General features: G+C 42.8%; 1 protein-coding gene and 1 long non-coding RNA gene across 4 annotated transcripts in view; one reads left to right on the top strand and one right to left on the bottom strand.

Annotated features, from left to right (window-relative positions):
* Window positions 1–560: 560 nt before the first annotated feature.
* On the top strand, window positions 561–21,900 carry Gpnmb (glycoprotein nmb). The gene is made up of 11 exons (XM_069996093.1): window positions 561–703; window positions 7,428–7,580; window positions 8,674–8,817; window positions 9,991–10,152; window positions 12,601–12,759; window positions 13,454–13,750; window positions 15,560–15,658; window positions 16,681–16,783; window positions 18,641–18,849; window positions 20,478–20,571; window positions 21,747–21,900. The coding sequence occupies exons 1-11, from the start codon at window positions 634–636 to the stop codon at window positions 21,898–21,900; spliced, it is 1,644 nt and encodes a 547-aa protein (XP_069852194.1). The 5' UTR covers window positions 561–633.
* LOC138809509 (uncharacterized) overlaps window positions 16,382–27,206 on the bottom strand; it is a 26,976-nt gene continuing 16,151 nt past the window's right edge. Inside the window, exons 1-4 of one of the 3 annotated variants that reach the window (XR_011366879.1) lie at window positions 25,166–25,456; window positions 21,767–21,954; window positions 18,621–18,840; window positions 16,382–16,510 (exon numbers count right to left, since the gene is read on the bottom strand). This is a non-coding gene — a long non-coding RNA (uncharacterized lncRNA). Of the gene's footprint in view, window positions 16,511–18,620; window positions 18,841–21,766; window positions 21,955–25,165; window positions 25,457–27,206 lie in introns of those variants that run through there. The other 2 variants (XR_011366878.1, XR_011366880.1) reach the window with 2 other exon arrangements.

The following is a 27,206-nucleotide window of genomic DNA, read 5'->3' as shown; positions in this document are numbered from 1 at the left end:
TAGTTGGTTTTAAACTGCTATCCTCAGATCTCAGCCTCCCAAGTAGCTAGGATTTAGAGGTGTGAGCCCCCAGCACCCAGCACACAGGTATGTGTTTATCGACAAATGTATGACACGATTACCAATGGCTGGAAGGACACCTCCACAGCTATCTCCTCTTGGGGAAAAGTGATGTACAGCATGGACCAGCACAGTGAGCTTGTTATCTTAATTCTTTAAAAGATGCACGAGCTGGAGATGGTACTGGTGAAGGATTCATTGTATTCATCCCAGTGAAGTTGGAGGACTGAAATTAGAATTGGTGAAGAGTATTAAAATAGAGTCATAGGAAAAGCAGCTCCCTCAAAACTAGTAGATGTGGGATTACAAAGTCAAAATAGCGTGCCTCTGAAAATGGAATAATAGATGCCAAGGGCCTATGAGTCACAAGCACATGAGCTGCAAGAGGTTGAATTCAAGAGAACAGATCAGGCAATGCTGCTTAATACCATCACATGATCTGCCCGGAGGCCCTGTATTTCATTAAAATAAAGAGTGGGGCACAGCAGAGCCCAGAACACTGTTGCTCAGGGTGGATGGATTCCTAAGAGTTACAAGTGGAGCCCTGATTGCCCTGGCCGGTGAGGACTCAGCATGGAATGTCTCTACCACATCCTGGGATTTCTGCTTCTGGCTTCAGGACTGCCACTCTGTGCCACCAAGAGTGAGTTTCTGTTTCTCTGTTGGTGTTTAACCCACTCTCTGGCTGTTGGCTCAAGTGATGGATAATAATGCCCTCTGAGCAGGCCTGGGTTGGAGCTCCATGGGAAGCAATTACCGCCTCACCCATTTCTTCTACCCACAGTAGGAATGCTGGAAGGACAGCAAAAGCCCTCCAAGCCCATCTTTGCTTCTGGCCCATGAAGCTCCCCTGAGCTCTTTCCACTGTACTTGACGCACAGTGGTCACAGGCAGGACAGTTGCTGTTGCAACAAAATGTTGGCTCTCTCCAAAAGGATGGAGAGCTCAGAGGAAAAAGGGCTCCCAGGTCTGACTCAGGAGCCTTCATCCCCCACAGCACAGACTCTTGCTGAGCTGAACTGCCCCAACCTTTCTGCAGTTTGCCGTGCTCACTAAGCAGTAAGCTTAGTGCATTCCTCTTCCTGCCATAGTTCCAGTTTAGGGAGGTTTGTTTGTTTGTTGCGGGGGGGGGGGGGGGTTGTTTGTTTGTTTTAACTTTTTTTTTGTCTTTTTTTTTTTGGTACGGGGAATAGAGCCCAGGACTTTGTACTTGCTAGGCAAATGCTTTGCCACTGAGCTACATCCCAGCCCTAGAGATTTTTAAATGCTTTTGTTGTTTGTATTTGTTGTTTGTTTTATTTTGGTGCTGGTACTGGGGCTTGAACTAAGGGCCAGGATGCTTTCCTAGTTTTCTTTTTTTTTTTTTTTTTTCATTAAAAGTTGATGCTCTACCATTTGAGCCAACCTCCATTTCTGGTTTTTTGCTGATTAATAGGTGATAAAGTCTTATTGGCTTTTTTTTTTTTTTTTTTTGCTTGAGCTGGCTTTGAACTGTGATCTTCAGATCTCAGTTTCTCTGAGTAGCTAGTCCTACAGGTGAGAGCTGCTGGTGCTGGGCATAAAAATGGCCCTTTAAAGTTCATTTTCAACATAGTGTCTTGTACATCTCATTGTTACAATGGGTCAACCTGTATCCTTATTTAAGCATTTTGTTTTTTCCTTTCTCCTCCCCAAATTAAAAAGGTGTATATACAAGATACAGGGCACCGGAATCCAATACAGTGAAAACAGGGGTTACCCTGGGGGAGGAGGATACCAAAGAAACAAAAAATCACATAGTATATTACAACTTGTGGGGGGGAGGGAGGGAGGAGGTGGGGAGGTGGGGAGGGAAGGGATGGTAGGGGGAAAACAAAGGAGGAGGTAACAATGCTCAATAGGAAATGTACTCATTACCTTACTCACGTAACTGTAACCCCTCTGTACACTATTTTTACAATAAGAAACATATTTTTTTAACTGTCCCTTTAAAATGCTGCCGTGGGATCAAATGACATGTTTGGGAATGAGAGAGCAGCTTGTGTAAAATCTGTTCTTACCCTCTGAACCTGAGAACTGCAGAGCTGAGGCAGACCTGCCTGCCTGCGTGGCTATGCTAGCTGCTTTGCTTACATCGCTCAGGTGATTCTCGCATTCACCTTAATGGAGCAATGGTCCCGTGAATAGCTAAGACCCCCAAACTCAGGCTCGTGGATGCAGGCATGGGCACCAGAGCACCTGCATGGCGCCTCCTCCTCCAGGGGAGAGCCAGTGGGCCAGGCCGAGAGAGGGGACGCTGGAGTCCTGGGCTGAGAGATTGTGATCAGAGAAGAAAGTGATCCTCAAGGAAGCCAGAGATGCTCAGAGCTGGGGGTGGGGCGGGGGGGTGTGCCCAGGCGGGCCTCCGACTCCCTGCCACTACACTGACTGCAGCCCAGAGGCAGCTGGGGGTGAAGGGTGGGGGCTAAGTAGCATTGAGGAACCTGGGGTGGGTGGATTGGAGGGATCTGGTACTGATTATCACCTTTGCCAGAGAGGGCAAGGAATTCGCCCCAGGCCACACAGCTGGCAGGCAGCTGACCAAGCCTGCCATACCCTTGTCCTTCCCGCTAGGGAAAGAGTAGAACAGATTTGGGCTCCCTGCCAGCCTGGCTGTGCCACCAGTGACTTAGCTTCCGTGAATCTCTCTTCCCGCATCTGTTTTGCAAAGGGGACCTGGCCGGGACATTCACGTGTGACAGGCTTGCAGGACCTCGGAGAGCCTCCCAGGATAGATCCCACAGCGCCAGGGTGGGAAATCTGACCCGCCAGGGGCCTGCCTCCTGAGCCCAGCCCCTTTCACCGGGATCCCAGGCGCTGCCCAGTAAACCAGGTCAAACAGGACGCTGAGTTTGAGCAGACCATCTGCTACCATTCTTGGGTTCGTCTTGTTCTAGGTGAAATATTCTGGCCAGAAGAAAACAAGATTTAGTGTTGTATGGAACTGCAAGGCCACTCACTCTGCCACTTTGCATTGCTATCCCTGGTTAAAAAAAAAAAAAAAAAAAAAGGAGGAAGGAGAGGGTGCCGACTGGTACAGAGCAAGCAGCCCAGCCTCCTGGCTGCTGGTGCTCAGAATAGACCCAGATGTACTGGGAAGTCTCCGCTGTGAGGGCGACCAGAACCGCTGAGACTGCCATTCACCTTCAATGTCCACCCCCTGCCCCACCTTCCCTCACACTTTTTAAAAACCCACTTAAGATCTGCTTACTTTTGGGGTTTTTTTAATTTCTTATTTGGGAAAGTAATTGTGGACTCACATGGAATTATAAGAAATAATGCAAAGAGACTCCCATTTACCCTTTATCCAGTTTGCTCCAATAACATAATTCACAACACAGTATCACAGCCAAGATACTGACACAGAGACGGTCAAAATACAGAAGATTCCATCTCCACAGGTGCCTGGTGCCCTTTTATAGCCAATCCCCTCCCATACCTTCAGCCCCTGGCAACCACAAATCCACTCTCCATCTTTATCATTTTGTTATTTCTGGAATTCCACAACCAATGGAATTATATAGCTTGTAACCTTTAGACATCCCCCTCATCATAATTATCTGGAGATTTATGGAAGTTTGTTGTATCAATCATTGCTTCTGTTTTATTGATGAGTGGTATTCCCCATGGCCAGGAGATATATATATATCTATATCTATATAGATAGGTAGTATCTATCTATCTATCTATCTATATAGATAGGTAGATAGATAGATAGATAGATAGATAGATAGATAGTATCTATATAGATATGGATATATCTCCTGGCCATCTATAGATGGCCATCTATAGATATATCTATATCTATAGATATATATAGGGATAGATATAGATATATCTCCATCACAGGTTGTTTAACCATTCATTCATTGAAGAACACCTGGGTTATTCCAGTTTGAGCTATGATGAATAACTAATATTCATGTACAGATTTGTGGGTGAACCTAACTTCCATTTCCCTGGGATGCATGCGAACTGGTTACATACAACTGGTTGTATGTAAGTTTTACAAGAGACTAACAAAGGATCATTTTTATATTCCCATGAGCAATGTATGAGTGACCCAATGTCTACATCCTTCCCTGCATTAGGAACTGCCACTACTACATCTACAGGGAATTTTCATTGTGGTTTAAGTGTGTATTTTCCTATTAACCAGTAATATTATCTTCTTGCCATCCATACACGCTCATTGACTTTTGGTGTGTGTGTGTGTGTGTGTGTGTGTGTGTGTGTGTGTGTGTGTGTGTGTGTGTGTGTGTGCGTGTGTGCGTGTGTGCGTGTGTGCGTGTGTGCATGCAGGCCAGTGCTGGAGCTTGAAATTAGTCTCATGCTCTTGCGTGGCTTTTTTTCTCAAATTTGGCACTCTACCACTTGAGCCATCCCTCCACTTTTGGCATTTTGCTGGATAATTGAAGGGTCTCACAGACTTTTCTGCCACAGCTGGCCTTCAACCATGATCCTCAGATTCCTGCCTCCTGAAGGGGAAGCCACTAGCACCCACCTTATGTTTCCTTTCTTGACACATCTATTCATGCCTTTCATCCAATTACTATTTGAATTACTTGTTTGTTAATGTTGAGTTTTGAAAATTCTTTATACATTTTGGATACTAGCCCTCTGGTGGAAATGTAGTGTGCAAATAACTTTTCCATGTCTGTAGCTCTCCTTTTTCCTCCTAGTAGTTTCATAGAGCAAAATGTTTATTTTGATAAGGTCCTATTTGCCCATTTATCTCTTTATGGATGATGTTCTTTTTGTCAAGTCTAAGCAGTCTTATCTGTCTCTAAATCCAGAAGATTTCATCTGTGCTCTAATTTTTTACAGCACCGTTTACTTAAAAGTTTGTCTTTTCTTCATTGCATTGTCTCTTTTATTTAATTCCCCCACCCTGCTTTTTGTTGCCTAGATCTTGAACTCAGGGCCTGTGTTCTTGTTTTGTTCCATTTTGGGTTTTTTTGCTCATAACTGGCATTCTAATGTTTGAACCATGTCTCAGTCTTATTACATTATTTCCACATTTTTCTCAAAAATCAGTGAGGTATGGTTGTAGGTCTATTCTGTGTTTTATTTTGTTCCAATATCCCATGTGTTCATTTCTTGTTACTTTTTTTCCTTTTGTTGTTTTGTTTTGTTTTGTTTGCCATTCCTGGGGCTTGAACTCAGGGCCTAGGCTCTGTCCTTGAATGTTGTCCCTGAGCAAGGCTCCATTTCTGGCTTTTGGGTGGTTAATTGGCGATGAGTCTCATGTACATTCCTGCTTCTTCTGGCTTTGAACTGTGATCTTCATATCTCAGCCTGCTGAATAGCTAGGATTACAGGCGTGAGCCATCCAATGCCTAGCTCATTGTTACTCTATTTTTAAGTTTGAGAGCTTGTCCTTGACATCTGAAATTTAAGATCAGAAGAGGGAAAACTGAATGTTGATTATATTTCTGGAAACACTCTCGGGACCTGATGAAGTAGACTCTGGAACAGTGGAAAGGACTAATTCTTGGAACTAGTCATGGCTCTTCATTTCTACCAAATTAAGGACGACCCTGGATGAATCCCATTAGTCCCTAGAACTGGCTCAAATGAAAGAATCTTAGTTCTTTTCATGTGACTCCATTCAAAGTAAATATCCTGTTACAAACATTTATCCATAAACACAAATTTCCTGTCCTTAATATCTATTTCTAAATAAGAACACTCTCACAGAATCACAGGACATTTGGCTTTGAAAATGGAAACAAATGTTCTACACTATTAGTCATTAGAGAAATGAACATTAGAACTATAGTGTTATTCCATATCAAAAAAAATAAAAAGTAGTGGCATGTAAATCCATTGCTCAAGAGACTGCTGAATAAGGGAACTAACCAATCTGCTATAATCAAAGAAAGTAGAAACCACATGGCCACTAGTCACTGGGTGGCCATCAATTCAAGATTATAAAGAGCTTTTAAAGAATTATAAACTTAGCCAGGCACTGGTGGCACACAAAGTGATACCCAACTCAACCAATAGCTGGGTGTAGTCCAGGTGGCTGCCATTCTAGCTATGCAACAATCATAAATAGGAGAATTGTGGTCCTGGCTGACCTGGGCCAAAACTCAAAGCCCTATCCAAAAATTAATTAAAACAAAATGGGCTGAGAGCATGGTTCAAGGGATAGAGCACCTGCATAGCAAGCATGAGACCCTGAGCTCACACTTAGTTCATATATATATATATATATATATATATATATATATATGATATAAAGTAAAACTGATTAAAGTAAAAATGACATATTAAACACCTAGCATTAACATCAAAGTATTCTTTATAAGAAGGAATGTCACCATAGTTAATAATAAAAGGGCCAATACATCAATAAGATTTTTTTAACAGTTCTAGTCATACAATTCTAACAATACATGAAGTAAAAATTGGAAGAAAACTTATGCAATTGGCAAATACACAACTATAAGGACTTTAAAATTCTACTCTCAGTAACAGAAATAGAGTGGATAGAATTTTTTTATTCAAGCAAACAGAATGTGTGTGTGTGTGTGTGTGTGTGTGTGTGTGTGTGTGTGTGTTATTCTAGGAATCAAATTCAAGCCCCCACATATGTCAAGCAAATGTTCTACCAATGAGCTACAACCTCATCCCAAATGACATTTTTTAAAGCATAAAATACTCTATTCAACAAATGTATTTGAAAATTTCAAGACAGACCACATTCTGGGCTGTAGAACGGCTGTTTCCCAGTGGGCCCTCCTCCCACTGCCTGTCTCTGAATCATGGAAGCACTCCTGTGCTTCATGTTGCCTTGCTTCAGACAGAGATTAGTTCACACTGAGGAAAGATTTAAAACCAGGTCTGAAAAACATTAACATCAGTTTACCTCATGATTTCAAATCAAACCCAAATATTCAGAGAAGCCAACTGACTTACAGAAAAAAGCATTCAGCCAATACAGCAGTGGTACTCACTACACACTATGTTGAAAAGGAACTATGTAACTTGTGTGTAGGGATGGGAGGGAAAAATTGGGAGACAGCAAGGGAAAGGGTGATATTGTCCAAAAAGAAATGTACTCATTACCTGACTTACGTGACTGTAACTCCTCCATACACCACCTTTATAATAACTTAAATGTTTTAATGTATCCAGTTCGCATTCATACAGAGATTTGATAAAATATTATATTCAAAGTATTTGCAGTAGGCTTTTTTAAAAAAAGCACTCCCCACTTTCTGGATATATTGTATACTTGCTTTCTAACAGTCTGAAATGAATAGCTTCTATCACCACTGCTACATAAGAACTAAATGAGAAATGGGCGAGAGAAATAATTGGTTTTTCAAATGCTGACACAGGATTTCGTGATGTGCTGGGCAGTGGAAGACATCCTGGTGTTACAAGGGAGCACAACCAGTTACATGGCTGGTCTTCTGATGAAAATGACTGGAATGAAAAGCTGTACCCAGTGTGGAAACCGGGAGATGCAAGGTGGGAAAACTCATGGAAAGGTATGTCAAAGGAAAGAAACCATCCAGAACACTGGAGCTGCCCACAGCAATCAGCCTGGTTGCTTGGCGAGCCTGTGAGACTCATGGCTCATGTGCCCACATGAACAACAGAGGGTGCCCTGGTTGCCAAGCTAGGGGCTCCTTGGAAATCTTTCTCTTATGCCAATATTTTTCCCTGTCTAAGACACACACACACACACACACACACACACACACACACACACACACACACACACACACACACACACACACACACACACACACACAAAATAATGCCTATTCTTAGAACATTTCAAGTAGACGTTTTAGTCTCAAACTAACATGGAAATGGGCATCACCTGTGACTCTGATACAGGGTGGTTTATCAGAAAGTGAATCATCGATCCATTCAGATAAAAGACACCTTCAGCCATTGGCTTTGAAATTTTTTTTTAAAAAAACATATTTTTATCATTTCTCTTCAATCCAATGGGCAGATTTTATTTCATTTTTTACTTTTATTTTCCTTTAGCTTAATACAATAAGCCTAAAATGTGGACGGAACGCTAGATGGCTGATGATATACGAGAGATGAGAGGAAAAATGTGTCAGAAGAGAAGGGTGTTCATGGATTGCTTTGTTATTTTTATTTTTGCACTATAATGGGGCTTGAACTCAGAACCTCATGTTCTCCTTTAGTTGTTTAATTCAATGCTGGTACTCTACCACTTGAACTACATCTCCACTTCCAGCTTTTTGTTGGGTAATTGGAGATAAGAGTCTAATGGACTTTTCTGCCTTGCCTAGCCTCAAACTTCAATCCTCAGATCTCAGCCTCCTGAGTAGCTAGGATTACATGCTTTAGTCACCAGTGTCCTGCTATTTTAATTTTCCTAATTATTCTCTTTATAGCTAGAGAATCTTTTAGTCTCACTTTATTGTTGTTATTCATCTTTTAGAATGTTAGCATCAATAAAGTGAATTTAATGCATTCTAAAGAAATCTGTGTCTTCTTCAATTCTTATATTTTGATTTACCTTTCAATGTTTATCTCTGGGGGAAAGGAAAAATTGATGCTGGCTCAGTGAGCTCCATCCCCGCTTTGTTATCCTAGGAGGCCGTGTGCGGGCAGTGCTGACCAGCGACTCCCCAGCACTGCTAGGTTCAAATATCACATTTGTGGTGAATCTGGTGTTCCCGAAATGCCAAAAGGAAGATGCCAATGGTGACATAGTGTATGAGAAAAACTGCAGAAATGGTAAGCAGTTCTCCTAAACTACTGGGGCCCAGCTCATAAACCTTAATGCACCTGAAAGCAAGATGATAGTGCATCCTCTTCAAGTTAGATGATGCAGGGTGAGCATGTGGTCTTAACCCGGCCCCTTCATCAACCTGAGTGTTAACACATCCAAGCCTATCTAGTACCCTTATCAGCTAGATTTTCATTTTATTATTTGGAACATTTTTAGCCACTCCAAAAATAGTCAGTTTAACAGATTTTTTGCTCTGGGCCTGAGCACTGTCCCTCAGCTCTTCAGCTCAAGGCTAGCGCTCTACCACTGAGCCACTCTGATGAGTTTAGTTTTTGCTGACCAGCATTTCTTTGTGTTTTTGAGGTTTTGCCTTTGTATGTCAACACTGGGGTTTGAACTCAGGGACCAGGTGCTGTCCCTGAGCTCTGTTGCTCAAAACTAGTACTCTACCACTTGAGGCACAGTTCCACTTCTGTTTGTGTGTGTGAGTGTGTGTTTGTGTACACGTGCATGCACATGCACACACATAATTGGAGTCTCTCAGAGTTTTCTGCTTGGGCTGGCTTCAAACCACTATCCTCAGATCTCAGCATCCTGAGTATCTAGGATTACAAGTGTGAGAAAGCAGCATGATTATTGAAATTCATCACTGGCTGCTAAATTGGAGATAGAATCTCTTGGATTTGTCTGCCTGGGCTTGTTTCAAACCACAATCCTCAAATCTCAACCTTTTGAGTAGCTAGGATTACAGGTATGAGCCACCAGTGTCCAGTATGGAGTTGGAGGTTTATTGTTGTTTTCCTTTCATCAGTTGAATCAGTGTGGAAGATCTAAATGTCATATGCAGGCATTAAGTTGTTAATCCTGTCATTTAAAAGTTTTCAATTGGGCTGGGAATGTGGCTCAGTGGTAGAGTGCTTGCCTCGCATGCATGAGGCCCTGGGTTGGATTCCTCAGCACCACAAAAGCAGAAAAAGCCAGAAGTGGCGCTGTGGCTCCGAGGTAGAGCGCTAGCCTTGAGCTGAAGAGCTGAGGGACAGCGCCCAGGCCCAGAGTTCAACCGACACGAAAAAAGTTTTTCAGTTAGTTATGGAAAACTACAAAGCAGTGTTTGAGTGACACGCATTGGGCACTTGGAACCCAGGTACCATTCCTGACTTGTTTCCTTTTCTGTTTAGAGTCTGGTTTGTCTCCTGACCCATACGTGTACAATTGGTCCAAGGACAGCGTCTGGGGAAATGACACAGACCGAAGCCAGCACATGTTTCCTGATGGGAGGCCCTTTCCTCACCCCCACCGAGGGAAGAAAGGGAATTTCGTCTACATCTTTCACACACATGGTTGGACTTTTACCAATTGCCTTCATCTTTCCTTTACCTTTTAAAACTGAACCTTCTGCTTCCTTGTTGTCATTAGGGTACCAAGAGTTTTACAGTTAGTCTGTTCATTTTCTTTACTTGGGTGGACAGTGAGAAAGAAAAATAAAATCCTGGCTAACCTTGTGAATTCCCAGGACAGCAAGGAATTAAAATGAGAAGAAAAGTAGATTCAACTATCTAAAATAGTAATACTAAAAAAAAATGATGCTGGGTGCTGGTGGCTCACACCTGTAATCCTAGCTACTCAGGAGGCTGAGATCTGAGGATCGCGGTTCAAAACTAGCCCAGGCAGGAAAGTCTGTAAGACTCATCTCCAGTTAACCACCAAAAAAAGCCAGAAGTAGAGCTGTGTCTCAAGTGATATAGTGATAGCCTTGAGCAAAAGAAGTTTAGGGATCCAGGCCTAGAATTCAAGCCTAGGACTGACAAAAAAGAATATATATATATATATGTATATATACATATATATGTATATATACATATATATACACGTATATATATGTATATATATGTATATATACATATATGTATGTATACACACAGTGGTACCTAAATGGTAATTTATGCTATTTTTTCTCAAGTTTAACAAAGAAACATGTGCTGTAGGAAATTTGAAAAAAGAAAAAAGCAAGTAAAAATGAAATTTTCCTTCCTTCCTTTTCGGTATCAGTACTGGGACTTGAACCCAGGGCTTAAGTTCTCGTCCTTAGCCTTTTCACTCCAGGCTCATGTTCTACCATTTACGCCGCAGCCCTTCTTGTGGCTTTTTTGGTGCTAAATTGGAAATAAGAGGCTCACAGATTTTTTTTTTCTGCCCAGGTTGGCTTTGAACTGGAATCCTCAGATCTCAGCCTCCTGTATAGATAAGGTTATAGGTGTGAATCACCAGGGCCTGATTTCAAGCATATTTTTGAAAAGCCTGGTTAACATTCCATTAAACATATCCAGAGCAGATGTCTTTATGTAAAGCCTACCTTCAACCTAAAAAACTGTTTTTCTAATAAGACTTCCTTGAATTTCCAGTTTCCTCAGCTGCATGTGGTCTCATCTCTCATTTCGGGCACTAACGTTTTCTTGTGCATTACTGGCCCCTTGTCAGAGACCCGCCTGTCCCACTGCCTCCAGTGGAGTTGCCCTCCAATCCACTTGCAAGGGGTGATTGCGGGTCACACATCGTATGAGCAGTGTGGTTTTTCTCACTCATTTGGCCATGTGATAGTCTTTAAACATCGCCATCTCACATGCACTCATCTTACCGTGCCCAAATAGGCCAAAACACATCAGTCCCCTGCCAGGTAGTAGCAATTGCTAGTAGCAATTTCAGGGAAATTGAAGAAAGACAAGGAGTTGACTCAAAGATGCTTGAGAAATGTGTTTATAGAACCACTTTATCCCTTTGTGTCTGTAATCCCTACTCCTTGTTTTATTTTGTTTTTATGCAGCTACGGGGCTTGAACAGAGGGCCTCGTCACTGTCCTTTAGCTCTTTTGCTCAAGGCTGGAGCTCTACCATTTGAGCCACAGCTCTGTGTCTGGCTTTTAGTGGCTAATCAGAGATAAGAGTCTCATATACTTTCCTGCCTGGACTAGTTTTGAAGTGCAATTCTTAGATCTCAGCTTTCCAAGTAACTAGGAGGATCCAGTACTTAGCTGTGTTTTTATATAGAAATACTATTAGAAAGTGAAGATTACTGATCCCTTTTTAAATATAATAATGTAGGTGTAGTCGTACTGTTACAAAACTAACATAGAATCTTTCCAAAATAACTTGTGAGTGAGTGGGGCGGGGGAGGCGTTCCTAGAGATTTAACTCAGGCCTAGGCATTGTCTGTGAGCTGCTTTTGCTCAAAGCTAGTGCTCTACCACTTGAGTTAGAGTTCAAGAAGTAGTTTATTGGTGAAAAGAGTCTCACAGACTTTCCTGCCCAGGATGACTTTGAATCTTGGTCCTCAGATTTTAGTTTCCTGAGTAGCTAGTATTACAGATATGAGCCATTGGTGCTTGGCTTCAGAAAATAACCCCCTTGGACATGTTGTTATTATATCAAATGTATTTCCTATAGACAAATTATGTGTTTTAAGGGGCCATTTATATATTTATTGTAAAGTAAGCACCTATTTTATTACCCACTAAATATCTCTTATCACTTTAACTAACTAGATGTCATTGCATATATATTAGTGTGGATTTGTTTTGTAAGGTTTCACACAGAATTTCCGAGCACTTTCTCTTTGTGTGGAACCATAGTACATTAGAAGCCTGTTCCCCTCCTCTGAGTGATTTCACTCCAGAAAGTGAGATCCAGAGGATCAAGATTCAAATCCTTTCACAAAGCCTTCCCTTTAAGAAACAACTTCCTATGATGACCAAATGATATTGACAATAACTAAAAATGTCCATGGTCTTAAAGGTCAGTATTTCCAGAAACTGGGCCGGTGTTCCGTGAGAGTTTCTATTAACACGACCAACCTGACTCTTGGTCCTCAAGTCATGGAAGTGACCATCTACAGAAGACATGGTCGGGCATACATTCCCATCGCTCAGGTTAAAGATGTCTACGTGGTCACAGGTGCGTGGCATGAACTCTGGGTTAACTGTGGATGAGGCCCTTAGAGGTTTCTTGACATTAGTGCATTAAGGTAGGCACCAATTGCTGAGACCCTACCCGAACTTATATATTTAATCATGTTGTGCCTACCGATTTTCCAGATTTTGAAAACTCTAGAAAATGTTCATGTAAGAAGGAATGAATGCTCGTATGTATGTATGTATGTATGTAGGTAGGTAGGTAGGTACTTAGTGCCAGTCCAATGGCTTGAACTCAGGGCCTACACGTTGTCCCTGAGCTTTTTGCTCAAGGTTAGTGCTCTATTATTTGAGACATAGCTCCACATATGGCTTTGTGGTGGTTAATTGGAGATAAGAGTCTCATGAACTTTCCTGCCCTTGGTGGTTTTGAATCTCAGCATCCTGAACAGCTAGGATTACATGTGTGAACCACTGTACCTGGCCCTAATTTTAATTTTTAATATAAAAACATTTTTGTAATCCTTTACTTAAAAATCAACCAATCTCCAGGCTCTAGTGACTCATCCCTATAATCTTAGCTCCTGAGGAGGCTGAGATCTAAGGATCACAGTGTGAAGCTAGGTGGGCAAAAAAATCCAGCTTTGAGTGGACAAAGCTATACAAGAGCACAATGGTCTGAGTTCAAGTCCCAGTTCTGTTGTGCATATTATCTTTCTTTATGCTGTTTCTTTTAGATGAGATTCCTGTGTTTGTGACCATGTTCCAGAAGAATGATCGAAATTCCTCTGATGAAACCTTCCTCCGAGACCTTCCAATTATGTTTGATGTCTTCATTCATGATCCCAGCCACTTTCTCAATAAGTCTGCCATTGACTACAAGTGGAATTTCGGAGATAACACTGGTCTGTTTATTTCCAACAACCATACTTCGAACCACACATATGTGCTCAACGGAACCTTCAATCTTAATCTAACTGTGCAAGCTGCAGTTCCCGGGCCTTGTCTTCCACCTGTACCTACCCCTTCTTTAGGTAGATATTTTCTGAGTGATCTTTGAGGTAGATTTCTTAATAGCTAAAATATATTCATGTGAGATATACACACACGTGTGTGTGTGTGTGTGTGTGTGTGTGTGTGTGTGTGTGTGTGTGTGTGTGTGTGTGTATACTAAGCATTCTACCCCTGAACTACTTCCCCAAGCATAGGTTATATTACTAAATCTCTACTTAAGAGGCTGAGGGCACAGTTAACTAGTAGAGTGTTTTCCTAGCATTCACAGGTCTATGTTCTTTCTTCAGCACCACAAAAACAGATCCAGAAATATTTGTCTATTTGAAAGAATTATGTAGTCTTTATAATGGTTCCACTTTGTACTTGTGGGTTTTTTAACCTCCTTATCAATATTTTTTATAAGGAGAATATATTTTAAACTGTGGTAGCATTTGGTAATGCATATGAAGCAGGTCTTGAACTCAGGGTCTGGGCGTTTTCCCTGAGGTTTTTAATCCAGGGTAGTGTTCAATCATTTGAGCCATAGCTCCACTTCTGTTTTTTTCTTTCTTTTCTGATGATTAATTGGAGATATGAGTCTCACAGACTTTTCTGTCTGGGTTGGCTTTGAACTGTGATCCTTATATCTCATCTCTTTGAGTAGCTAGGATTATAGGCATGAGCCACCAGTGCACAGATTTGTTTTTGCATTATGTATGGGTACTAGGGCTTGAACTCAGGGCCCAAGGCTCTCCCTTAGCTTTTGCACTCATGGCTGGTGCTTTATCACTTAACCACAGTGTTGCTTCCAGCTTTTTACTGTTTAACTGGAGATAGTCTCACAAATTTGTCTGCCTGGGTTGGCTTGGAACTAGGATCCAAAGATCTCAGACTCCTGAATAGCTAGGAGTATAGACAAGAGCCACTGGCACCTAGCCCTTGCTAAGTATACAATGCTCTCCCTCATCTAGCCTGTCATGTTTCTGATTAGTTCATTTTCCATAGCTAGGAAAGCACACACTCACCCCTTATAAAGAATCAGACCCTCTCCACTTTCCTCCTACAGTTCCCCACACACCTCACCAACTCCCATCCAGTGTCCCGAGGAAATACATCTGTAGTTGAAAGCAACTTCCAAGTAGCCCAAAATGAATGTCACTTGAGAGCACTTCTGGACAAGCAAGCCATTAAAAGTGTTTTTAATATAAGGCATATTAATTATCACCCATTACTAATTATCTGTGAAGACACTCAAGAAGTTCTTAATTAAAAGTCTGCTTTAGGAAGTATCTGATTCTTCACCCTGCCTCATACCATGGCCACTCTGACCATTCCCACATCTTGACACTCCATGCTGACATGCACACATTGGCCTCAAGAGGGCACTATGATTCAGTCCAAAAGAAGTGTTTTATTATAATGGCCTTCTTGTAGCTGCTTTTTACTATTTGCTATAAATAAAAGACAAGGTATTAGAAATAAGAGATCTGTGTATGTGTGTGTGTGTGTGTGTGTGTGTGTGTGCGCGCGCGCACGCGCGCGCACTTGAATACACACACATGTGCATGTGTGCGTGCCAGACTTTGGGCTTGAGCTCTGGGCCTCAGTGCTGTCCCTGAGCTTTTGTGCTCAGGGACACAATGGCACTCTATTTGAGCCACTGCTCTACCTCCAGCTTTTTTGTTGGCTAATTGGAGATGAGTTTAATGGGCTTTTCTGCCTGGACTAGCCTCAAACTTTGATCCTCAAATCTCAGCCAGAGTAGCTAGGACTACCTGTGCTTGGCTATGTTTCTATTGGCTTGCATTGTGGACAACTATTTTTAATTCGTTATTTTCTAAACATTCCAGGGCCAGCTGGTGACAACCCCCTGGAACTGAGTCAGGTTTCTGATGAAAATTGCCAGATTTACAGATATGGTTACTTTAAGGCCACCATCACAATTGTAGGTAAGGCTGAAGACCAGTGGGGATGGATGCCAACATGCATGGTTGTCACAGTCACTTGGCTAGACTAGAAGGCTCCAAAATGGCACCATTGTGCACTAGCAAGACAACTCAGTTGTAGAGTCTGGCTCACTAACAGTCATTCCCTAGGCATCCTGGAGGGAAACGCCTTCTGCAGAGCCCATGTGTTTACAAGCCTGCCCTAGGCATGAAGCCACCATGTATCCAGAAATCTGAATGAATAGTGGGGAGAAAGACCAGGATAGAATTCTCACAATTTCCATTGTCTTCCACTCTCTGCTACTTTTCACAAAGTCACTCTTTTTGTGTATGAAAGGCAGGATGAACAGGCCATTTCACATGGCGGTGCATTCTGGGTACTGTGTACCCTGTGTGTGGGGACAGAGAAAGGAAGTTAGAGCTGCACTGCAAGCTAGCTACCTCTGTCGGAGAGGCGTTAACCATGTTCTGAGCCAGGGCTACATCTGGCCAGGCTCACCTGTTCCTAAAACATCTTCCCAGAGGGAATACTACTTTCTAATACACACCCGGCTCTAGAAACAAGGACTGATCCGTGTTACACAGAGATGCACGAATTCCCAGATTTTGGAGGGTTTCTGCTTGGCAAGATGACTGTCTCCATTTCACTTCTTCTGATTTATTAAGGACTGTGGCTTAATCTATTCAGGTTTCTATAGTAGACTACCATAGACTGGGTGGCTTCTAACCAGTCGAGATTTATTTCCATGAGATTTCCCACAGTTCTAAGTGCTTTGTCAAGATCAAGGTGCTAGCAGAGTCATTGTCTGGTGAGGGCCTGGGCCCTGGTTCATGGATGGCCATCTCTCGCTGCATCTGTACATGGCAAAAGGAGAAGAGGAGCCGTGTGTGGTTCTCTGTGGTCACCCCATCACCTAATACATAACCTTGATTAGGATTTCAAAGTATGAAACTGAATGGACACACTCAGTCGACAGGAGCATGGTACGGTTTACTCTGTGTGCTGTTGTTTTTCATTCTGTTAGAGGGAATCCTAGAGGTTAACATCCTCCAGATAACAGATGTGCTGATGCCTGGCTTACATCCTGACAACTCCCTGATGGACTTCACGCTGACCTTCAAAGGGACGTAAGTACATGGTCTCCGCCAAAGGCGCTCATCAAGAGAGGATGACCCCTGGTCTGAACTAAGGCCTTGACCACCAGTTATCTCTTCTAAGCTGATTTAAATTCCTATTTATTAGAAACCACACAAGGAAGGATTTATAGAGGTCCTCAGAAGGTGCTATCAAGCACATTCTTTGTTAGAATTGAGCAAGGCACTCAACCTTTAAGTGGTGATCCAATTCAATTGACTACATTACTGTTTACTATGTCTTCAAAACCTTACATCTCTTCTCATACTGAATCATCCTCACCATCCTGAGTCCATTTCAAGATGAAGTCAATGAAGCACAGTGATCACAAAATTTGGTTGCAGACCACTGGCACCTGACAGAGTGTAGCTCATGGCCAGAGGTCTGGCTGAAACCCAGTGTGCAGAAACCGAATAGGCAATTGTCTCATGTTAATCCCTTTCCTATAATTAATTAAGCTTTTCCTAATATAACTTGATTTCTTATGCTTTGGTCAGGCTATATACAATAAGCTAAATATACATTATTAGTTAGATGTGTCCTTAAAAGCATCTAATTTACATGTATGTAACTTAAGTAATAAAAACATCTATTGTCAAGCATAGTGGTGTACACCTGTCATCCCAGGTGTACCTAAGTGGGCTGAGGTAAGAAGATCATGAGTCAGGCCAGCTACATTTCTCAAAAAAAAAAAAATAAGGCTGGGAACATGGCTCAGTGGTAGAGCACTTGCCTTGCATGCATGAGGCCCTGGGTTCGATTCCTCAACACCACATAAGCAGAAAAAAAAAGCTGGAAGTGATGCTGTGGCTCAAGTGGTAGAGCACTAGCCTTGAGCTGAAGAGCTGAGGGACAGTGCCCAGGCCCAGAGTTCAGGCCCCACGACCGGACCAAAAATAAATAAATAAACTTACTGTGTGCTTAAATACATAAAGTAATCAAGAGAATGGAATGATCTAAAATATGGTTTTATTTGTAAAAAAGAAATAACTAAGAAACTCTCCAGCTTTCATGAAGGAGTAGAATGAGCTGCTTGCATGATCTTGGCCTAAACATGTCCCCTCTCTGAACTGCCTTGTCACCCCTTACAGGGGGTAATGTTACTTTCCTTAAGGGGTCATCCCAAGGAACAAGCAAGATCATGTCATGACCTTCACTCAGTACCTGGCACATGGCAAGTCCCATACAAACAGCAGTGTTGCAGCTGTCTATGCACCTCTATAGGGTCAGGCAGAGTCAGCTCCGCCTCCTGATAGTATTTTTGCCTGACACCTAAGCCATCTGTGTTTTCCAGTCTTCTTGGTATTGGAGGATAGCAGGAATGGCTGGGGCTTCGCTCAGTCTCTGCCAGTCCCTCTCCCCAGGAGATATAATCTCCTGCTCCTCCATCCTCTGGGCCTCACCTTCCTGGGCACAAAGAGAAAATGGCAGCTCATCCCTAGGCTTAGTTTAGTGTTAACTCAAAGCGAGGCCCCGGTGGTTCACACCTGTAATGCTAGTTATTCAAGAGACTAAAATCAGATGATCCAGGTTTGAAGCCAGTTCTGACAGAAAAGTTCATGAGGCTCCATCTTCAAAGTAGCAGCAAAATGCCAGGCTGGAAACTTGGTTCAAGTAGTTGAGCTCTAGCTATGAGAGTAAGAAATGCCAACTGAGAACACAGGCCCTGAGTTTAAGCCCTAACATCATAAAAAAAAGAGTAAATCATATGTGACGATTCTGCATTACATGATTTGAATGAGTGAGATGAAGTTAGGTTTTATGGAAATGTTGAAAGTAACATTACATTTCCCCCCATTCCCATCCTGCCCCCACACTGTGTGTCCTTACCCACTTCTCCCATCTCGCAGGATCCCCACGGAGGTCTGCACCATCATCGCTGACCCCACCTGCCAGACCACCCAGAATGTGGTCTGCAGCCCAGCAGATGTGCATGAGATGCACCTGTTGACCATGAGGAGAGCCTTCAATGGGCCTGGCACGTATTGTGTGAACTTCACTCTGCAAGATGACACAAGTCTGGCCCTCATGAGCACGCTGATTTCCATTCCTGGCAAAGGTAAGATTCATTTCATGGTCCTTTGAGCACTTTGCTGTCACAGGTAAAGTGTGTCCCAAGATCAAAGCCATTGAAAGGCTTCACCATCCATGTTCAATTATATTCCAGTGCAAAATTCATTGAGATCTTTTGTCTTATAAGGAATCAAACTTAGGGCCCTGTGAGTGTCAAGCAAACACTCTACAGCCAACCTCCATCTCCAAACCCCTCATTGAACCCTTGTTAATAGGGATTTGAGAATTGGCATTAAAAGCCAGCTGTAAATCAGTGAAAGGCAATAATGAGAGAAAGTGACTCGGGCTTTACTCAAGCCTGTTACTTTAAAACCAGTCAGCTACGATTATGGACCAGTAGTAGTGAAATATGATCATCATATGCTTCAAGAGATTTATACTCTAAGAGGACAAAGCAAAACCCACCAAAAAACTAATAATGTTCTCCAATGACATGGTAACAAAGGAGAGGATGAGACTAGGGTGTCACATGAGTCCACCTGGGCAAGGACACGAGGCCAACAGACATGAAAATCCCAGTGGACGCCTCAACCCAAGAGGAGGAAGAGAGATCTACCAAGCATTACACAGAAAGGATAACTAACCATCTTGCTTTCCCTACAGACTCAAAAGAGACTCTACTCTTCATTCTGATGCTTAGAGAGGCAAAATATTAATGGATTAAACAAAGGAATTCCAAGAAATTTTAATTTTAGAAATTTTCAAGCTGGGTACCAATGGCTCATATCTGTAATCCTAGCAGTTATTAAGGAGGCTGAGATCTCAGGATCACAGTTCAAAGCCAGCCCAGGCCAAAAAAAAAAAGCCATGAGACTTATCTCCAATTAACCAACCAAGAGCTGGAAGTGGAGGTATGGCTCAAGGGGTAGAGCATCAGCCTTGATCAAAAAAGCCAAGGGAGAGCAAGGCTTATGCCCTAGTCAGTACTGGCACACAAAAAAGGAAGGAAATGAAAGAAGGAAAGGAAGGAAGGAAGGAAGGAAGGAAGGAAGGAAGTAGGGAGGGAGGGAGGGAAGGAGGGAGGGAGGGAGGGAAGGAAAGAAGGAAGGAAGGGAAGGAGGAGGGAGGGAGGAGGGAGGGATCCAGGCCCAAGGAGAGAGGCCAGCAGCTTGGGAACAGGAGGAGGGAACAGGTGTCATTCAGAACACATGGAGGCTAGTAAATGAGAAGACTTGAAATAGCCAGTACAAGGGCATTGCCACAGAGGATGTGGAAGTGAAAGACAATGGCAGGTTCAAAGAATTCCCAAGATTCTTAACACAGTAAGCTAGCAGGTAGTGCCAGGCCAGAAGTGCACAGTGCATCATGGGAACCCTCAGCATCTTCATGCTGCTGGTTCAACAGACACCCAAGCAGATGTCTCCAGGCCATGACATCTTTTCCTCAGCCCTTACACAGTGTTCCAGATACACTAACTCATTCTCTAAATGGAAGATAAACTGACCCAAAGACTATGTATTAATGTATTTAATAAAAAAAAAAGATTACCAAAAGCCTGGGGCAGGATGGGGGGAAGGGGGGAGAGCACATCTTCCTTCCTCATTTATTTAATGGCATTACAAACAGATGCTCCATAAAGGCAAAATGTAACTAATACTTTGTTTCTGTTTGCAGACACAGCTTTCCCTTTAAGAATTGCAAATGGTATCCTGATCTCCCTAGGCTGCTTGGTCATAATTGTCCCTGTGATTGTTATTTTGATGTACAAGTAAGTTTTGGCTCCTAATACATTAATTGTGTCTTACCAGCAGTATCATATTTCTGTCAGTACTAAATAGCAAATTTCTGTACAAATATGCTTATTTACATTTTTTTATTCCTTATACACTTTTTTTGGTTGGTCATGGGACTTAAACTCTGGGCCTGGGCAGTGTCCCTCAGCTCTTAAGCTCAAGGCTAGTGCTCTGCCACTTTTAGCCACAGCACCACTTCCGTTTTTCTGGTGGTTACTTGGAGATAAGAGTCTCATAGACTTTCCTGCATGGGCTGGCTTTGAACCATAATCCTCATATCTCAGCCTCCTGAGTAGCTAGGGTTACAGGTGTGAGCCACCAGCACCTGGACCTTTTAAACATTTTGGCTATAAGGAAATAATCTTCCTTTGAACTATGAATACTAAACTGTGACTTGTTAATATTGCTTTTTTTTAATCCTAAAAGTGCTACCAGATGCCAGTTGTTTACTGTATCTACATAATGTTTAACACATAATCTCTAATCAACTGAGCAATGGTAGCTCATGCCTGTAACTCTGACTACTAAGGAGACAGAAATCTGAGGATCATGGTGAAGCAAGGGGGCAGAAAAGTTAGTAAGACTCATTTCCAATTAACCAGTGAAATGCCACAAGTTGGAGGGATGGCTTAAGTGGTAGAACACTAGCCTGCCTTCAGTGGAAAAAGCCAAGGGAGAGCTCAGGCACCCCAAGAAACAAATAAAAAACTCAAATTATAGTGAATGTGCACATTTCTTACACAAATAGAAGATTAACTATATCATCACAAGACACCAGCGTGTTACAGCCATAGATTAGGTTCTGTAGAGTTAGCTCTTTTGTGTCTACCATGAAAAAGAAGACAGAAAGTACAACTTATTAAAAATATTCTTTCATGGGCTGGGAAGGTGGCTCAGTGGTAGAACGGTTGCCTTGCACATATGAGGCCCTGGGTTTGATTCCTCAGCACCACATAAGCAAAAAGAAAAAAGCCGGAAGTGGCACTGTGGCTCAAGTGGTAGAGCGCTAGCCTTGAGCTGAAGAACTGAGGGACAGCGCCCAGGCCCAGAGCTCAGGCCCCACGACTGGACCCCCCCAAAAAATTCTTTCATTAGAAAGAAGGTAATATCAGCTTTAATTTGAAATCACTGTCCAACATGTTATTTTCAGAAAACACAAGAAATACATACCAATAGAGAATAGTTCTGGAAATGTGATCAAAAGTAAAGGTCTGCATGCTTGCCTTCACCACGCCACGGCTGCGATCTTCTCAGGAAACCAGGAGAAGAATCCATTGCTGCAGGACAAACTGGGAATTCCTTAAGTCTTCTGCTTTATTTCTGACCAACAGCCCTCTCTTCAGTGCCATTAATGTGAGCTGTGCAAAAGTGGATGGCCATTAATTCTTGTTTCATAAAGATTATTCTGTAATATGTATCATGATCTAGGGAGGTTAGCTAAATGACATTTTAGAGAAATGATCAAATGACTTAGCCTTTCATTATGTGTTAAAATTCACATTGTTTAGGGTAGACAGACTGTGTCCCAAGAGTAAGAAGACTCATTAGACTGTGACCCAGATTAGCTGGAAAAAGAGGCTGGACATTTTCTGTCTTTTTATGTAAAAACATCATTGTAGTTCTGGTTAGATTTAGCTCCATGCTTATTGAATTCCATTTCATTGAATATGCATAAGCTGCTGATGAATCAATAGCAAGCTCATGCCTCTCATATGACATGCACACTTGCATTTTTTTTTAAATGCTCATCTGCTGGACGCTGGTGGCTCATGCTTGTTATTCTAGCTACTTAGGAGGCCGAAACCTGAGGATCAGGGTTGAAGCCAGTCTGGACAGGAAAGTCCATGAGGCTTTTTTTTTTTTTTGGTTGTGGGGCTTGAACTCTGGTCTTGGGTGCTGTCCCTCAGCTCTTCAGCTCAAGGTGAGCATGCTACCGCTTGAGCCACAGTGCCACTTCTGGTTTTCTAGTGGTTTATTGGAGATAAGAGTCTCACAGACTTTCCTGCCCGGGCTGGGTTTGAACTGTGATTCTCAGATCTCAGCCTCCTGAGTAGCTAGGATTATAGGCATGAGCCACCAGTGCCCAGCTCCATGAGACTCCAGTTAACCACCAGAAAACCAGAAGTGGTGCTGTGGTTCCAGTGGTAGAGTGCCAGCCTTGAACAAAAAAGCTAAGGAACAGCATACACAAATGTTTTAAAGGAGAAAAGACAAAAGTGAAAAGGCACAAAGAAAAAAAGTCACCTAATAAATAGGTGTGCATGCTATATTTTGGTATAGCTATACTATTCTTTCATTCATCCGCATGGGCATTTATTTTGTACCTTTTGTATGCTAGCCCTGGCACTAGGGACATGGCCCTGCCCGCAGAGAGTTGACAATTGTATATGCATGTCCGCATGCTCTGCTTCATACATTTACAATCATGAAACTTGGTTGGTGCAGATTTTTACCTCCATTTATAACTAAAATTATATGTTTTATATATGTTATATGTTAGACATGACATTCTTTGTTTTCTCCTTCCTGAAAAATAAATTGTGGGAAAAGACAAGACCTTGGTTTGTTATTATTTTTCACATGTATTATTTACTTTCAATTTCATTTATAGTTTCAATAGGCAAAACATTTTAGTGCAACCCACAAAGAGCACTGATAAGCTCACAAATATTTTCTATTTTAAAAAACATGTTATGTAGTATGTGAAATTCTAGCTAGAAGGTTAACATAACATATAAATGTGTCTAATTGGGCCAATATAAAATAAGAGATTATGTCTGGGGATGCAGTTCAGTGAGAGCATCCTTGCCTTCAATGCACAAGGTCCTCAGCTTCATTCCCAGACTTTAAAAAAATCAATTAGGAGATTTTTTTTTATAAGTAATTGCTTTGGGCTCTTTGAACAATCAATCCTATATGCCATATGAAGTTGTGGAGAAGAGGGAGAAAAGAGAGGTTAATTGGGGTTGAACATGACCAAAGTACATTATATGTGTCTGAAAATGTTATAACCCCACTGAAAAAAGAACCCCAAAGCACAAATCAAAAAATGGGGAATAGGATTCTAGATCCTGGATCAACATTTTTTTTTCAGTCGGTCATGGGGCTTGAACTCTGGGCCTGGGCGCTGTCCTTCAGCTCTTCAGCTCAAGACTAGAACCCTACCACTTTAGCCACAGCACCACTTTCGGTTTTCTGAGCAGTTTATTAGAAATAAGAGTCTCACAGACTTTTGTGCCCAGGCTGGCTTTGAACCATGAGCCTCAGATCTCAGCCTCCTGAGTAGCTAGGCATGAGCCACCAACACCCGGCTAACCTACTTTTCTTTTCTTTTCTTTTCTTTTCTTTTTTGTTGGTTGTGGGGCTTGAACTCTGGGCCTGGGTACTGTCCCTCAGCTCTTCAGCTCAAGGCTAGCACTCTACCACTTCAGCCGCAGCACCACTTGCAGTTTTCTGGTGATTACTTGGAGATAAGAGTCTCCTGGACTTTCCTGTGTGGGCTGGCTTTGAACAGATCTCAGCCTCCTGAGTAGCTATGATTACAGGTGTGAGCCACCAATGCCCAGCTAACATACTTTTCTTAAGGATCGAGTTTTAAATATTTTTGGCTTTGGGGCCACCCATCTCTGCCATTACTCAGCTCTGCTATTGAACACTGTAAACAACCAGAGACATTGTATACATGAAAGAGTATGGCTGAATTCCAGCAAAACCAAAACCAAAAAAACTGTTTTCAAAGCAGTAGGAGGGACCCAAGATGGCGACAGAATAGTAGGGAAACACCACAGTTCTCTCCAACCAAATAAAGAGTTCAAGTTCCATGCTGAGTTTCCCCAAGAAATTGACAAAAGGCGAACACCCAGAGAAATACAGGAAGTGAAAAAAGAAAAGGAAATCTCAGAACCTACACAAAGACGGAAAAGCATGAAGACCCTTCCCCCACCCTCCACTCTGGCAGCGTGGCTCTGCCCCAAGCCACAAAAACAGCCCGCGAGCGGCTGCCTGGGACCTCAGAGCTACAACAGTGCATACCAGTGCAGAAGACTCCCATAGTGTGGAACCCGGACAGTGTAAACAGAGACAGAGACTGGAGACAAGATACTGTGAAACTCAGACCCAGAGCTCCCACTACCACCCTGCCCAGCCCACAATCATCACAACAGAACCCAGTGGTCACCAGCAACCTATAGCACAGAGATATAGTGATTTGCCACAGCACTGCTAGAAAGCCCCTTACCAGTTCCAGGATAAGTGAGTACTCAACAGGGGACACCCTACCCTCCCCACCCCCTACCCCTAGTCTCCTGCTCCCCTTTCTCCCCCCCACAGGAGACCAGTGCTGCAAGTAACCCCCAGAGCTTGACCCGAACCCCTCCCCCTCCTGCCTGGGCTACTGGTCCCACTGAAGCCTGGAATTGTGCAAGCACCCCAGCAACCAGTGGAGTACACACTGCCCACCATGCTTGACCAAGAATGCCCCCAAGAGAGAGATCAAACATTGCTGGTCCTTGGCTGAAGTCGGGAACTGCTTTTATAAGCTCCAACAGCCAGCAGCAGAAGGAACCCCACCTGTGTGTCCGGGCAGGAGAACCAGCAGCTCAGGTCCCTGAGTCCCTGTCTGAAGTCTGGAACTGCAAGAGGGCTCCAGCAGCCAGTAGCAAAAGGAGTCCCACCTGTGTGCCCCTGGCAGGAGCTTGAACACATTAAACCCAGGATACCTGCTGAAATCGGGAACTGTGCCCAGGCTCCAGCAGCTGGTGGAGTACACCCAGCCCACCACATTTGGCCCAGAGTACCCCTGGGAGGGAACCCAAGCAACCTAGGTTACTGGTCGCTGGCTGAAGCTGGCTACGACAGCCTGTGGCAGAAGGACTCTAACCTAGGTGCCCCTGGACAGGAGTCCAAGCGGCCTAAGCTGCCAGTCCCTGGCTGAAGTCGGTAACTGCCTGTGGGCTCCAGTAGGCAGCTGACCGAGCCCCACCTCTGTGTCCCCAGGAGCCCAAACTGTCTAGTCACCTGTCCCTGACTGAAGTCAGGAACTGAGCACATGCCTCAGCAGAGGGTAGTGTGTGTGTGCCCACCAGAATCTAATAAGAGTGAGCCCTACATGGGTCAGACTATCAGCTGGAGGTCAACCCCTCCCCCCAACAGAACCAAGACCAGGCAAAGTCCCTCTCAGCCAGCCCAGGGCTGAGAGCAGGCTTCAACAACTGACCCAGGAGCCAACCCAGAAGCAAGCGAAGGCAGCCACCTATTGACCAAAACAGTCAGAGTTCGGGATTCATCTCCAATAATCCTTGAATCCTGATGTGAAACTCACAGCAAGAATTACAAGATTCATCAATAGCCAAGACAGCAAACCATCCCCAAAAGCCAGCAACCACCCAGGGAAGAACTCCAGTGAAAGTGAAAAGAAATGGAAGAAAAACACTACATCCAAGAGCTGATAGAGGCAATGAGGCAATGACTCAAGAATTAAAGTGAGAAATGGATCAGAAATGTAAGGGACAAAGAAACGACTTATCAAAAGAGATCCAGGATATCAAAAAAGAGATGCACTTGAGAATGGATGCAGTACACAGCTCATTAACAGATGAAATTGACACTTTGAGAACTGACATAGAAATCATAATCATCCAATTTCCTTCATACAAACCACAATGGAATCCATAGTTAATAGAGTGAATGAAATGGAAAATAGAATATCAGGTACTGAAGACAAAATGCAACAACTGGAAAAAAAAAGTCACAGATACGGAAAAAATACTTAAAGTATACCAAAGGGAAGTCCAGGAGCAGGCAGACAATACCAAGAAAGTTAACCTTTATGTAATTGGGGTGGATGAAGGTGAGGAATACCAGAATAGAGGCATGCAACACTTATTCAATAAGATTACTGCCAAAAATTTCCCCAATCTTAAAAGAGATAATCTCATCTATATCATAGAAGCATACATACCACATAGCAAACAGGATCCCAGAAGGAACACTTTTAGCCACATCACAGTTAAAACACTAGATTTGAACAACAAAGAAGCTTTACATGTGGCAAAAGCAAAGAAGGAGCTATACTACAATGGGGAAAAATCAGAATCACTGCAGATCTCTCCACACTGAATGCAAGGAAAGTCTGGAAAAGTATCATACATCCAAGCTCTGAGAACCAATATTCACAGACTGGTATATCCAGAGAAGCTAGCACTCATATTCCATGGAGAAACTAAAATTTTCAATAGTAAAACTAAATGAATTCATAAACAATAAGCCAGCACTACAAAAAATATTCAGAGGGAATACAATCTGAAGAAAACAATCAAGAACAGGGATCCACATCAGACATGTCACTAGGAGACCAACTTAGTAAACACAAGAGGAAAGGAAAGAAGAAAAACGTAGGAAAGCAGGAAAATGACAAACACAATGCACCTCAATAAATATTAATGGACTCAATTCACCAATCAAAAGAAAAAGAACTGCAGATTGGATCAGAAAACAAGTTCCATCCATTTTTTGTTTTGTCTTCAAGAGACCCACCTCACAGCCAAAGATAAAAACAAACTCCAAGTGTAGGGATGGAGGAAGATCTACCATGAAAATGCTCCCAGAAAGG

Source organism: Dipodomys merriami, unplaced genomic scaffold (assembly GCF_024711535.1).
Source record: "Dipodomys merriami isolate MVZ:Mamm:240054 unplaced genomic scaffold, mDipMer1.0.p SCAF_5, whole genome shotgun sequence".
Lineage (NCBI taxonomy): Eukaryota > Metazoa > Chordata > Mammalia > Rodentia > Heteromyidae > Dipodomys > Dipodomys merriami.
The sequence above is the reverse complement of the archived record's forward strand: the minus strand, read 5'-3'. Positions and strand labels throughout refer to the sequence as shown.